General features: G+C 52.0%; 1 protein-coding gene across 2 annotated transcripts; it reads left to right on the plus strand.

Moving 5' to 3' along the window:
- Positions 1 to 2,860: 2,860 nt before the first annotated feature.
- Positions 2,861 to 11,534, plus strand: LGALS12 (galectin 12). 2 transcript variants are annotated; one of them, XM_065936562.1, is made up of 9 exons: positions 2,861 to 3,161; positions 4,828 to 4,916; positions 5,012 to 5,225; positions 6,235 to 6,354; positions 7,282 to 7,320; positions 7,913 to 7,939; positions 8,549 to 8,637; positions 10,601 to 10,751; positions 11,239 to 11,534. In XM_065936562.1, the coding sequence occupies exons 1-9, from the start codon at positions 3,093 to 3,095 to the stop codon at positions 11,383 to 11,385; spliced, it is 945 nt and encodes a 314-aa protein (XP_065792634.1). In that variant the 5' UTR covers positions 2,861 to 3,092; the 3' UTR covers positions 11,386 to 11,534. The 2 variants fall into 2 exon arrangements, with proteins under 2 accessions (XP_065792634.1, XP_065792633.1); XM_065936561.1 differs by lacking the exon at positions 2,861 to 3,161 and having other exon boundaries at positions 4,846 to 4,916.
- Positions 11,535 to 13,996: the final 2,462 nt, after the last annotated feature.

A 13,996-nucleotide genomic window follows, 5' to 3' on the forward strand; every position in this document is an offset into this window, starting at 1 on the left:
CAGTTACAATCTATAGCTAGTTAGAAGAGTATGTGGGCCATTTTGCAGCTGGGCCATGATTCCACACCTGCTACGGGAGAGACAGAGAAGAAGGCAGAGACAGGACAGGAGCTATAAACCATCACTTCTCACAGTCACCCAGTCTATATTCTGAGCACTTTCCCTGCGTCAGGCGTTTGGTTGTAAGAATACATCTGCCCTCTTGGAACTTACAGGTGAGGAGTGGGGGGAATAAGAGACAGACATTAAACAATTCTTCAGCACATAATGACAAGCTATGATAAATGCTCTGAGGAAAAGGTACAGGATGGAGGGTATGGAGGTGGGGTGGGCGAGTGCCAGTCTGTGGCAGGGGAACCCCACCTGCCAGCGTCAGGTCACCTTCAGCCCTTTCCTGAACCTCTCCCACAAGTGCCCCCTGACTCTGGCTCAGGAAGAGAAATTTACTCCACCGCCCCATGCCACCCCTGGACAGACTAACTAAGACCTTCTCTTACTCTGGAGCCTCTCAGATCAGATCCAGCAAGTCTGGATGTGTGCTTTAAACCAACCAGGTCGCCATCTGCCACCAGTTGTCAAAAGTTGGAGTCATCGGAAAAGAGAAATGACATACACCATCCCCCTTCTGCTGCCTCCCTCCTGCAGGCCCTCAGCAGCCTCCACTCCTGACTGTTGCAAAGAGAAACAGTTATAACCACCTGGGGTTTCAGAACCACTCTCCTGTTATGGGCTGAATTGTGTCCACCACCCCCAAATCATCTGTTGAGTCCTGACCCCAAGTATGGCTTCCCCGGTGGCTCAGTGGTACAGAACCCGTCTACCAATGCAGAAGATGCAGCTTCAATCCTGGGTTGGGAAGATCCCCTGGAGAAGGAAATGGCATCTCACTCCAGTATTCTTGCCTGGGAAATCCCATGAAGAGAGGAGCCCAATGGTCTACAGTCCATGGGGTCACCAAGAGCCGGGCTCGACTTAGAGACTACACAACAAAACCACAGCATGTAGAATGTGAGGTTGTGCCCTGTTTGGAGATAAGGCCTTTGAAAGGAAAAGGAAGGTAAAATGAGGTCAAATGGGTGGACCCTAATTCAATATGACCAGCCTCCCTACAAGGAAAGATGAGGCTGCAAACCAAGGAGAAAAACAACCCCAGGGAAAAAACAACCCCGCTGACAGCTTGATCTGGGCTTCTAGCCTCCAGAACCGTGAGAAAATAAACACCTGTTGTCTCAGCCACCCAGCCCCCAGTGTTTTATTATGCTGGCCCTAGTTCCTCAATTCAGGGAGGAGGCGCTGAGGCTGGAAAGGGTGTGGGGGACGGGCATCATTTGGGTGCCGCCAAGCTGAGCTCCGCCCTCTAGGGCTCCCCATCCCTGCCCAGCTGGTTTCTCTACCTCTGGTTTTTTCCCCCCTGCTGTGTATATAGATTATTCTTCCTGAACCCACCTCAGATCCAATTTTCCCACACAGAACACCTTCAGCCGCCCAACTCCCCCTACCCAGCAGGGTCTGAGTAAACAGCCTGGTTCTGTACCTGGAGCCCTGTGGGTTAGGACCTAAGTCAGTGTTTCCACGTAAATCCATGGCTGATTCATGTCAATGTATGGCAAAAACCACTACAATATTGTAAAGTAATTAGCCTCCAACTAATAAAAATAAATGAAAAAAAAATGAAAAGAAAAAAAAGTTAAAAAAAAATAAGTCAGTGTTTCTCAAACATTAAAATGCTGATTCCTGGGCTCTTCCACCCCAATATCTCTAGGGTGGAGCTCAAAAGTTTATATTTCTGGATCTTCCAGACCCAGGGATTGAACCTGAGTCTCCTGCATTGAAAGCAGATTCTTTGCCATCTGAGCCACCAGGGAAGCCCAATAAGTTCCCAGGAGGTATGGATGCAGCCTCTTTCCCTAGGACCCCCCAAGGGCTCACCCATCAGAGCAGCTGCTTCCTTTCCCCTCCCAACCCTGGACCCTCGAACCTTTGCCCAGCTTCATCCTGCCAGGAATTCTCTGCTGCCAAGTCGACACAGTGGTCAGATCCTGGGACTTCCCAACTCAGGATAAAGTTGAGAGGTTGTGCTGCTTTTTAAAGGAAAAGGCTTACTGGAATTTGAACCAGAACTGGAATGGTTCCAGTCCCAAGGATCATCTGTTGTTGTTGTTGTTGTTATTCAGTTAAGTCGTATTTGACTTTGCAGCCCCATGGACTGTAGCCCACCAGGCTCCTCTGTCCATGGGATTCTCCAGGCAAGAATACTGGAGTGGGTTGCTATTTCCTTCTCCACCAAAGGAGAACAGGGTAGCTTAAAAAAAAAAACCACAGAAATCTAGACCCACCTCCCTTCAAGACAGAAGACACGCTACTGTGATCCCCTTTTCTATATGTAAATGATCAAGAGGAGCCCCAGCGAGGGTGAGTGACTTGTCCTGGGGAACAGCTCACTAGAGCAGAGGCTGAGCAAGAACCCAGGCCTCCTTTGGTGTAGTTGTGTGCTCCCCTCTGCTCACCTGCCTCTTCTGAGCCAGAGGGTCTCCTCTCACCCTGCCTGTTCTTACCTCTCCCCATCCCAGTTCCTTGTGACCCCAACTGGGCCCTGGCAGTTCCAGCCATTGCTGAAATGGAGCCCCAAAGGACTATGAAACTTGCCAAAAGGAGAAGAGTGGGGAAAGCGGCAGAAAACGAGGGACAGAGGTGGAAACCTTTTATGGGGAGGGAAGGGGAAGCCCCCCATTGGTGGCCAGGAAGTTGGGGGCGGGGCTTCTCCTGGAACCTGCCCACATGTACCACCAGCTCTGCCTCTGAACCTCGAAGGGCTCTGGCTGCCGCCCTGGAAACCACAACCCCCTCCGGGCCTCAAAGGAACCACTCTGGCTTCCCTCTGCCACAGGCTGCGTGCTTCAGACCCTGAGGATTAGTTACTGCAAGCTTCGCACCCCTCGACCTGGACTTCTGCTGACACCCAATCCAGCCGGTGGGGCTGGAGCTGGGGCCGGGCGCTGGGGGTAGACAGCTCCCAGCGCCACTAGGACCCTGCCTGGTGCGAGTGAGACCGACTGCTGGGAGAGCTGCCCCAGGCACCCCACCCCACCCCCATGTCACCTGGAGAGAAACTGGACCCGCTTCCTGACACTTTCATCCTGCAGCCGCCAGTCTTCCACCCGGTGAGCAGCCTCTCAGGTCTGGAAACTCCTGGGTCTCAGGGCTCCCCCTTCCAGCTGGGCCCGGTCTCCCAGGTTGGCAGGGGGCTGGAGAGGCCCTGAGTCATGGACCCTGTTTCCCCAGCCCCTGCCCATGACTCTTGGAAGGTCCTCCTGAGCTTAGAGTGACTGACAGCTCATTTTCACTTGCTCTCAATGAGCTCATGGGATGATTGCATTTTAAAATCTGTAGAGCCTGAAGACAGTGCTGTCTCCTATTCCACAGTGGGTGACTAAGAGGGCCTGGGGAGGGGGAAGTGCGTAGTACTATTGGGGGACCCTGATCACTTAGGAAAGGCAGTCTCATCTCCAGCCTGGCAGTCAGGTCAGAACCTCCCAGTCAGACACCGGGTTGGGGTTTCCTGGACTCCTCCTTTGGCCCAGGGCCCTGCAGACTTCCTGAAGCCTGACAGTGCATTACAGAAGACCAAACTCCCAGGAGACCCACCCTCCCACTAATGAGCACTAATTATACTTTCTCTTTCCTTAGTCCTCTCTCGGGAGAACAGCTTCAGCTCAGTTAATTACAGGCCAGGCCCGAAGAAGCTTGGGAAGTGGGAGGGACTGACATGCTCAGCCCGGCTAAGCTGTGGGCACTCTGATAGCCGGGGCCTCCCGATCCTCCCCAGGTTAGAGGGGCCCCTTGCTTTGCAAGCTGCAAGCTCCCACCTGGAGGGCAGAGCTGTTGGGTCTCAGCTCTTCTCGGCAGTTTGGGTTTCTGAAAGCTGCCGGGAGTTGGAGAACACTGGGTAAGGGCCCATCTTGTGACACTGCCCAGTGTGAACCTGGGCAAGTTCGTGTTTATTCTGCAGATACCTCTTTAGAGCCCACTCTGTGCCAGGCCAGGCACTGAGCCTGTAGAAGCTAAAGACAGGACTTTGTCTTAGAGGCTTGTCCCTCCCAGCAGGAACAACCAGCCATAGGGCTCTAAGCCAGTCAGCCAAGGGCCAAACTAGCCACAGCAGTAGAGAGCACAGTGAGGGAAGGGATAATTCAGGCACCAAAATGGATGATGCTTGGAAAAGCAATCAGAGCCTGGGAAGTCAAGTCAGATTTCACAAGGTGGAGGGAGGGCTGAGAAAACAGTCCCAGAAAGGGCCAGAAGCAGTAAAAGTATGCGTTGTCTATTAGGAATACCGGGGGAAAGGTGAGCTGAGAAGGTAGACTGAGTCATTATCAGTCCTCCATGCCAGGATCTGTGCTCAGATCCCAACTTGTCCATCCCTCTGCCTCCCAGTTCCCAGGTTCTGGCCTATAAACAGTCCTCGGGGAGACTGGACACCAGGCTGGTGGAGGCCAGAGTGGCAGCCAGGGGACTGTGAACCTCAGTGGGGTCACTACCGTGCCCTAGGAGCTGAGGGGGGGGGGGGGCTGGGCTGGTGCTCCCAGGGTGCAGTGGAGCTGAATCCAGCTTCCCCCGTGCAGTGTGGCCTGGATGTTGTGAAGGTCCAAGACAGGAGAGGAGATGAAAGAGAACATTTCAGAGAAAACTTGTTTTTCCCCATCAGGACATTTTCTGTTTGGGGTGGGAGAGTTATCTTGTTCCTCTTCCCTCCCCATCCCACCCCCAACACAGGGGTCCCTAGGCCCTTTCTCCAACCTTGTATGGATGAGTTTCTTCTTTGTTCAGGTGATTCCTTATGTCACAACAATTTTTGGTGGCCTGCGAGCAGGCAAGATGGTCATGCTTCAGGGAGCGGTCCCTCTAAATGCACACAGGTAAAGGAAGTGCTCCATGGGGCTTCCTCTCTGCCTTCAGGGTCTCTGGGAGTCTCTGACCAGAGGTGCCCTTTGAGAGCCTCACCTCCCCACAGGTTCATGGTGGACTTCCAGTGCGGCTGCAGCCTGCACCCCCGGCCAGACATCGCCATCCACTTCAACCCTCGCTTCCACACCACCAAACCCCACGTCATCTGCAACACCCTGTACCGTGGGCGCTGGCAAGCCGAGGCCCGGTGGCCCCACATGGCCCTGCAGAGAGGGGCCAGCTTCCTCATCCTCTTCCTCTTTGGAAATGAGGAGATGAAGGTGAGCGGGAGGGGACACCAGGGCTTCCCAGCTGGTGCTCGTGGTAAAGAACCTGCCTGCCAATGGAGGAGATGCAAGAGACGATCCCTGGATTGGGAAGACCCCATGAAGGACATGACAACCCACTCCAGTACTCTTGCCTGGAGAATTCCATAGACAGAGGAGCCTGGAGGGCTACAGTCCATAGGGTCACAAAGAGTCCAACATGACTGAAGCGATTTAGCACGCACGCACGGGAGGGGACATCACGGGGTCTAGAACTCGTGTCCTTCTGCCTCTCTTTCCTTCAGCCATCCCCCTTGTCACTGAGTTAAGAGATATTTGGAGGGATGGAGCACAGAGTCCAGTACTCAGAGGACCAAGGAGCTGCCAGGCCCGGTTCCAAGCTGCCCTGGGCCCACCTGGCCTGGTATACATGGCGGTATTCAGCAGATGCCAAGGTGCTGCCACTGTCACTGGGAGCGTCTAGAGAGCACTGCAGATGCAGACGCTGTTCTCAGCTCACTGACTTCTCACAACAACCCATGAGGAGGGAACTTTCATTCTCCCCATCACACAGAACAGTGGGGAGGGAAGGGAGAGAGAAACTTGGCCTCAAGGCTTTCACCGCTGCTGTGAACTCCTGCCAGAAGGATCTTCAGATTTCTCCAGGGCAGAGGGAGCTGGTGCGAGCCAGCACTGCAGAGAGAGATAGGGGTCCCAGAGCCCTGAGGCTCCTCACCTGTGGATGGGGCAGGCGGAGGGCTGCTGCGGCTGCTGGCAGGTCAGCTGAGAGGCGAAAGGGGGCCAGCGTGGTGTGTCAGGGACCAGGCGGAGCACTAAAGGTGCTCTGCCTGCCAGTTCCACAACCTTGGGGAGGCTACTTAAGTTCCCCCAAGCCTTGGGCACCTGTCTGTAAAACATACCTGCCTCCTAGAGTTGGTGTGAAGTTAAAAGAGGAAAATTCCAGTAAGAGACTCAGTGGATGTCTGGCACGTCAGTATGGTCTCAGCCTCGTCTTTCTCTCCAGGTGAGTATAAATGGACAGCACTTCCTCCACTACTGCTACCGGCTCCCGCTGTCTCGGGTAGACACCCTGGGCATATTTGGTGACATCTTGGTGACGGCCGTTGGATTCCTTAACGTCAATGTAAGTTCCTCTGGGGCCAAGGCCTGGGTGGCAGCGGCCTCTGACTTCCCCTGATGCTTGAACAAGCCTGGTACCCCCTTCCATCCCAGACAAGTCCTGACACCAATTACAGCCAAGGTGGAGGGCATCCATCCAAGTGTGGGACATGGCGGGGCTGAGGGAAGAGGTGGCCACGGAAGAGGGGCCCAAGAGCCTGGGGCAGAAGTCTATCCTGGACGTGAAAGTGAAAGTTGCTCAGTTGTGTCTGAGTCTTTGCGACCCCATGGACTGTAGCCTGCCAGGCTGTTCGGCCCATGGAATTCTCCAGGCAAGAATACTGGAGTGGGAAACTGTTCCTTTATCCAGGGGATCTTCCCAACCCAAGGATCAAACCCAGGTCTCCCATATTGCAGGCGGATTCTTTACCGTCTGAGCCACCAGGGAAGCCCGTGAATACTGGAATGGATAGCCTATCCCTTCTCCAGAGGATCTTCCCAACCCAGGAATCAAACCAGGGTCCTTTGCTTTGCAGGCAGATTCTTTACCAACTGAGCTGCCAGAAGAGCTATCCTGGGCGTGGGGTCTGGTCAATGTGGAGCAGTGGCCAGAAGGCAAATGACTTGGAGTCTTGAAGCCGTGAGACCCAAACATAGCACTGGCTGTATCATTCCCAGTTGAGGAGTTGATTTAAAAATGCAGATTTCTGGGACCCACCACCAGAGATTCTGATTTAGTAAGTCGAAGGTAGGGCCCAGGAATCAGAATGATCAAAATGCCAGGTTTGAGAAGCCCTGACAAGGCCTCTAGGGAGAGGAAGAGCTACCAAGGCCACAGCCGGCCTCTGCCCTCCTTCCCAGGCACAGAAGGGCAGACGGGAGCCAAAACAGTCAAGCTCTAGACTTGCAGTGGTCCTGAATCCCACCTGTTGCTTTTTCTCTCTCCCAATAGCCATTCGCGGAGGGTGGCAGCGAGTATCCGGTTGGACACGTGAGTCTTGGAAGCTGGGTTAGCCTTTGCTGTCCCAGCCATCCCAGCTGAGCCGGTGCCTCTCCCTCTGACCCCAGCAGGGCCTGCCATTCTCTGGGCTGCTGCTCACCTTGCACAAGGCCCAGCTGCCCCTTCCCTCACTGTGCGGCCACCATGGTTACAGCTGGCCCTGCCTCAGCCCATGGGAGTCGGGATTTGCCTCTCCCTGGTGCCAGGGCCAGCTAGGGAGGACGGATGGGGTGGGCTGACTTCCTGGAGTGGGCAGGGCCCAGCCTTTCTGCCGGATCCATCTCAGATGGAGTTTCAGCAACCCTGCAAGGTAGCAGGTTGGCCTGCAGGGCAGAAGGGAGATGAGACCCAGGGACTCGGCCAGGGTCACGCAGTGAGTGAATGACAGACCCTCCGTCCAGTTCTTCCCCATTATTCCAGAGCCGGTGTCCACCTGAATTCAAGAGGGCCCCACTGGAGGCCCAATCATTTTCCTGTATTATCTCTGAGAGAAGCAAATCCCCAGTATCCCCAACTTTTAAGGATCCCTTTCATTGAGCGAGCACCACGTGGCCTCCATGTCGCCTCTTTCTTTCCTTGACAGCCTTTCCTGCTGAGGAGCCCTGGGCTGGTGAGTGACCTCTGTTCCTGCATCTGGTGGAAAGACAGTCCCTCACTTGCTCTATCAGGGCTGGGAGGGCGCCCCCACCTGGCGGGAAATGGCCCCCAGCACCAGGATTTCCCCTTGAATTGCAAGTTGTGGGTGAATGGGCAACTTCAGGCTAAAGCTCCAGCTTCATTTTACCTATTCTCCATTTATTCTGCACACAGTTTTCTGATAGTCGTCCCTGCTAGGCCCAGCACCAGGCTCCAGGGTGGAGGTACATATCAGCTCCACCCCCTCCAGCTGCTTACAGGCTGGTGGGGAGGCAGACCAAGGAATGAGCCATTACCATTTGGAGCTCAGCATTAGGAGCTCGCAGCACAGGGGGGCAGGCGAAGAGAAGGGGAGGACAGGAGAGCAGAGTACAGGAGGCCGGCCTGCAGTAGGTGTATAATAACTGAGCAGGGCTGTTTCCTCCTGCCTGCAGGTGCAGAGGCAGAGATTTACCTGCCTCGGGGCTCCCTGGCCCCTAAGGACAGCCCAGAAAGCAGCTCCTCAGGGCAGTAGCCCTCCCCAACCCCCTCTGTGAGATCCCCCCCCACACCCGCCTCTCAGTCATCTCCTCTGTTCCTTCAGGAGGTGCCCTGCTCACATGCCCTTCCCCAGGGTCTCTGGCCTGGACAGGTCATCATAGTGCGGGGACTGGTCTTACCAGAGCCCAAGGAGTAAGTATGCAGAATTGGGGGCGGGGTGGGGGACGGGACGCATCTCTGTGCCAGGCACAAGCTTTAGAAGCATCACCTCTTCAATCTCCAGGACTACTGCTTAGCCCCCAGCTGAGGAGACAGAGGAGCAGAGAGCAGAAGTACGTTGCCCAAGGTCACAGAGCCTGTGAAAGTCTCACCTGGGATTGGTTTCAGGGCTCAGGTAGCTTTGTGGCACCAGCAGCTCCAATCCTGGGAGTGTCTTCCCTGTCTGGACGTGTGGTCCGGCCGGCCAGCCTCTCACCGCAGGCCCCAGCTGCAGCCTCAGGAAAGGCCCTTTAAAGACACAGGCTCGGACTTTCACGGCAGCCCAGTGGTTAGGACTCTGAGCTTCCAGTGAGGGGGCACAGCTTTGCTTTCTGGTCAGGAAACTAAGATTCCCTCATGCCTCTCAGCCAAAAAAATAAAAACTAGAGAATAAAAGTGTACAACTTGAAAAGTCGCGTACAGATGGGAGGACGTGATCTCCCATAGTGTCCTGGTTTAGGAAACACCGCCAGAGGACCCCAGAGAGTAGCCCCGCACTGGGAGGTGGGGGCTTGGAGGAACTCTAGTCGAGTGGATGCTTCCTGGCTTCTCCCACAAGGGGCGCTACTACTTCATCCCTCAAACCTGCAGGCTCCAGTAGGACAAGAATCTTTCTTTTCTTTCTTTCTCCTTCTTTTCTTTCCTTCTTCCTCATCATCCTTCCTTCTCTCCTTCTTTCCGGAACTGCACTGGATCTCATGACGTTTCTGGACCCGATTTCCTGGGTTTACTTCTGTTGCATGCGTGCGTGCTAAGTCGCTTCAGTTGTGTCCGATTCTGTGTGACCCTAGTGACTGTAGCCCGCCAGGCTTCTCTGTCCATGGAATTCTCCAGGCAATAATACTGGAGTGGGTCATCATTTCTTTCTCCAGGGGATCTTCCCGACCCAGGGATCAAACCCGTGTCTCTTAGGTCTCCCGCATTGGCAGGTGCATTCTTTACCACTAGCACCACCTGGGAAGCCCTTGACTTCTGTTGAGGACACTTCAAATCTGAGCAGCTTCACAGCAGTGACCTTCCCTCCCTGTGCCTCCATTTCCTTGTCTGTAAAAGGGGGTAAAAATAGTGCCAGCTTTAGGGATTATGCCAGGCATATAACAAGTGGTCCACAAATGTGGTGGAAGAGCAGGGGAGTAAGGAGAATGACGTGTATTTTCCCTGCCCCATCGCCTTCTGTTTTGCTCTTGTTTTTTAAGTCACTGACCTGACTAAATCCTTGCTCCCCATGCTCTTGATCAGGTGCGTGAATTCTGGGCGGGTTGCAGCAAAGCCCTCGGCAGCATGGGCCTCAAAAACCAGGCACAACTGGATTAGATTCCTGGTTTTGCCTTTTATAAACTGTGGTCTTGGGCAAGTCACTCCACCCCTCTGAGCCCTGAGTTCCCCCATCAGAAAAAAAGGAGAAAGATAACCCCACCTGAACAGGGAAGATGAAAAGTTTCCAGTGAAGAAAAGAACCCCCGATCCTTCCCAAATTTGGAGACAGGAAGCCAGATCTTAGCTCAAAGTCACATGGTTATTAGTAGCTGACACACAGATCATTTTACTGCTCTCTCTCTAGGGCTGTGAATTCACGCGTCCTCAGAGGCCAGGCAGGTCACGTAAACAGTGAGGCACCAGGTTGAGAATGTGGTGAAGTGGAAAGAATATTTCTGTAGATTTTCTGATGCCAGATCTGAATTTTTAAAAAAAAAAAAAAAAGAAGCCAAAAGTTCTCTTTTGTATAAACTTTGTCAGTTTTCGAAAATGGTAATACTTTAAGTTGAACAATACTGGGGACCAGCCAGAACATTTCTACAGGTTAGGTCAGCCCTGGGCTACCGACCTCAAGGCTTAGCACAGCACCTGGTGTTTATTTAGCAAGCCTGCAAGCCCCTTCTCCGGCCCCTTCCCACAGTTTCACGCTCAGTCTGCGAGACGAGGCCGCCCACGTTCCCGTGACACTCAGGGCATCCTTTGCAGACAAAACTCTGGCCTGGGTCTCCCGCTGGGGCCGGAAGAAGCTGATCTTGGCCCCCTTCCTCTTCTACCCCCAGCGCTTCTTCGAGGTGGGTCAGAGCCCAGACCCCTGGTCCCTCTGGGGTGGAGCTCAGAGCTGCACTCCCATCCGGGAGAGTGGGGGTACGTCCGGGGAGAGGGGGCGCGGTTTGTGGAGCCAGAGCCACTAGAAGAGAGGAAACCAGTGGGCCTGATCGCACACCCTGAAACACCAATTTAATTAATCAAAGTGGGCCCTGGCCTCAGCATTATTAAAAAGCCCTGCTAATGACTCCAGTGTGCAGCTGAGGTTGAGACCACTCCTCCAGGGGAAGCAACCCCTGTTACAGATGGTGAAACAGAGGCCAAGTCTTGGGCAGATCCTTGTGGCAGGGCTGATGACAACCTGGGCCCCTCCGTCATCCCGTCTCTTTCACCACTGGGTGCCCCGTGGGTCCGTTCCGTGTCCTTTGGTGGAAGGAGAAACTTACTGGGTGGGGCGTCAGGCAGGCAAGGGAGGGTCTGGGAGCCCGCAGCACCCCACACCCTTCTATGCAGGTGCTGCTCCTGTGCCAGGAGGGAGGCCTGAAGCTGGCACTCAACGGGCAGGGCGTGGGGGCCTCCAGCCTGGGCCAGCAGGTCCTGGAGCAGCTACGGGAGCTGCGGATCAGTGGTAGTGTCCAGCTCTACTGTGTCCACTACTGAGGAGGGAGCCAGAGGGCCCAGCCAGAGAAGAGGACCTGCCTACACCGAGGGCCCCACCAGCTGACCCCACTCTCCTCCCCTCATTAAAAGTGTCACCACGATGTCGGGCCTGGCTCACCTCCAGAACCAGGAGCCTGAGTCTGCAGATGCTTTGGACCCCACAGCAGAAGGTGGGAACAAGAACGTGAAGGCTCCAGAAACTCTGCAGCTCCCTCTTCTGAGAGCCTGGGATTTAGCTCTGCTGTCCTTCAGGGGCCTCTAAAAGGAGGTAGATACTCCAAATGAAGCCCAACAAAGGTACTAATGAAGGTACCCCAAAATACAGCAGCTTTAAAAATTGAGATGTTTATTTCCTTCTCACATAAACAGAAAATAGTTCAGGTCAGTGGGTAACTGCTCGCTGTGGACTTTCTGGGTCATCCCACAAACCCCAGAACATCAGCATCACCTGCATGGCTGAGGCATGGTCACCACGTGTATCTGGGTTTCAACCACTGAGAAGGCAAATAAAGAATACGGACAAGGCCCACCTGATGTCGTAAGCCCCGGCCTGGAATTGGCACACACTATTTGCACTCACATCTCATCGGCAAATATTTACATGGCCACACTGTCTACAAGGGAGGCTGAAAGTGTTCTCTGTGAGATGACCATGTGCCTGGTCACAGGTCCACAACTGTGATTCCTGGCATATTTGGTTATTTGTATGATCTTATTTTGTGTTTTCTACTTACTATTGCTATTTTGTCCTTATGTTTTCAGCTTTCATACTTACTATTAGATTGATGAAGTCTCCTTTATCACCCTCCAAATTTTTTCTTAAGCTAATTTGAAAGTTATGAATTCCATTTTATATACTTCTAGTGGTTATCCATACTTTTTATTTTATTTTTTAATTAACATGTAAAATTGACTTTCCAGGATGGATAAAATTCTAGATTTATGTGATGACCACCAATACAATTAGGATATATAACTCCATCATTCCAAAAACTCCTTGGTGTCACTTCTGTGTAGTCATACCTCTCTACCCCCTCCCTTCAGTTCAGTTCAGTTCAGTTCAGTCGCTCAGTCGTGTCCGACTCTTTGCGACCCCATGAATCGCAGCACACCAGGCCTCCCTGTCCATCACCAGCTCCCGGAGTTTACTCAAACTCATGCCCATCAAGTCGGTGATGCCATCCAGCCATCTCATCCTCTGTCGTCCCCTTCTCCTCCTGCCCCCAATCCCTCCCAGCATCACGGTCTTTTCCTGATAAGTCAACTCTTCGCATGAGGTGGCCAAAGTACTGGAGTTTCAGCTTCAACATCAGCCCTTCCAGTGAACACCCAGGACTGATCTCCTTTAGGATGGACTGGTTGGATCTCCTTGCTGTCCAAAGGACTGTCAAGAGTCTTCTCCAACACCACAGTTCAAAAGCATCAATTCTTCGGCGCTCAGCTTTCTTCACAGTCCAACTCTCACATCCACACATGACCACTGGAGAAACCATAACCTTGACCAAACGGACCTTTGTTGGCAAAGTAATGTCTCTGCTTTTTAATATGTTATCTAGGTTGGTCATAACCTTCCTTCCAAGGAGTAAGCATCTTTTAATTTCATGGCTGCAGTCACCATCTCCTGTGATTTTGGAGCCCAAAAAAATAAAGTCTGACACTGTTTCCACTGTTTACCTATCTATTTCCCATGAAGTGATGGGACCAGATGCCATGATCTTAGTTTTATGAATGTTAAGCTTTAAGCCAACTTTTTCACTTAACCCCCAGCAACTCACTGATCTGCTCTCCATTACTGTATTTTGTATTTTGAGAATGTCTTATAAATGGAATCAGGTAGGATGTGACCCTTTGAAATTGGTTTCTTTCAATCAGCAGTACCTTTGGGTACTGATCTAAGTGCTGTGTATAACACTGAGTCATTTCTATTTATTATTAATACTCAGTATGATTCTATTGTACCACAATATATCTGTTAACCCACTGAAGAACATTTGGGTGGTTTTCAGTTTTTGACAATTATGAATAGAGCTGCTAAAAACATTTGTATACAAGTCTTTGTATGAATGTAACTTCATTTCTCTTGGTTTAATACCTACCACTGGGCTTGATGGATTATGTGGTAAATGCATGTCTAATTTTATAAGAAACTATCAAACTATTTTCCAGAGTTATTTCAGAGCAGCTTTGGAAATTTCACATTCCCACCAGCAATCTATGAAATTTCCAGTTGTTCTGCATGCTCATCAATACTTGTTATTGTCAGGATTTTTTATGTTAGCCATTCTTGATGTGTAGAGGTATCTCATTATGGCTTTAATTTGTATTTCCCTAGCAGCTAAAGATGTTGAGCATCTTTTCATGTGCTAATTTTCCATCTGAGTGTTCTCTCAGAAGTGCTGTCCCCTTCTCTATTTTCTGGAATTTTGTAAACATTGGGACTGTTTCTTTAAACTGTTCATGAAATTTGCTGGGGAAGCTATCTAGACCTGGATATTTCCATTTGGAAGATTTTTTAATTAAATATTCAATTCTTTTAATAGGACATAGAAATAGACTGTGTATCTATTTTATCTTGGGTTGGCTTTGTTAGTTTGTGTTTTTCAAGAATTGG

The sequence above is a fragment of the Muntiacus reevesi genome, chromosome 5 (assembly GCF_963930625.1).
Source record: "Muntiacus reevesi chromosome 5, mMunRee1.1, whole genome shotgun sequence".
Classification (NCBI taxonomy): domain Eukaryota; kingdom Metazoa; phylum Chordata; class Mammalia; order Artiodactyla; family Cervidae; genus Muntiacus; species Muntiacus reevesi.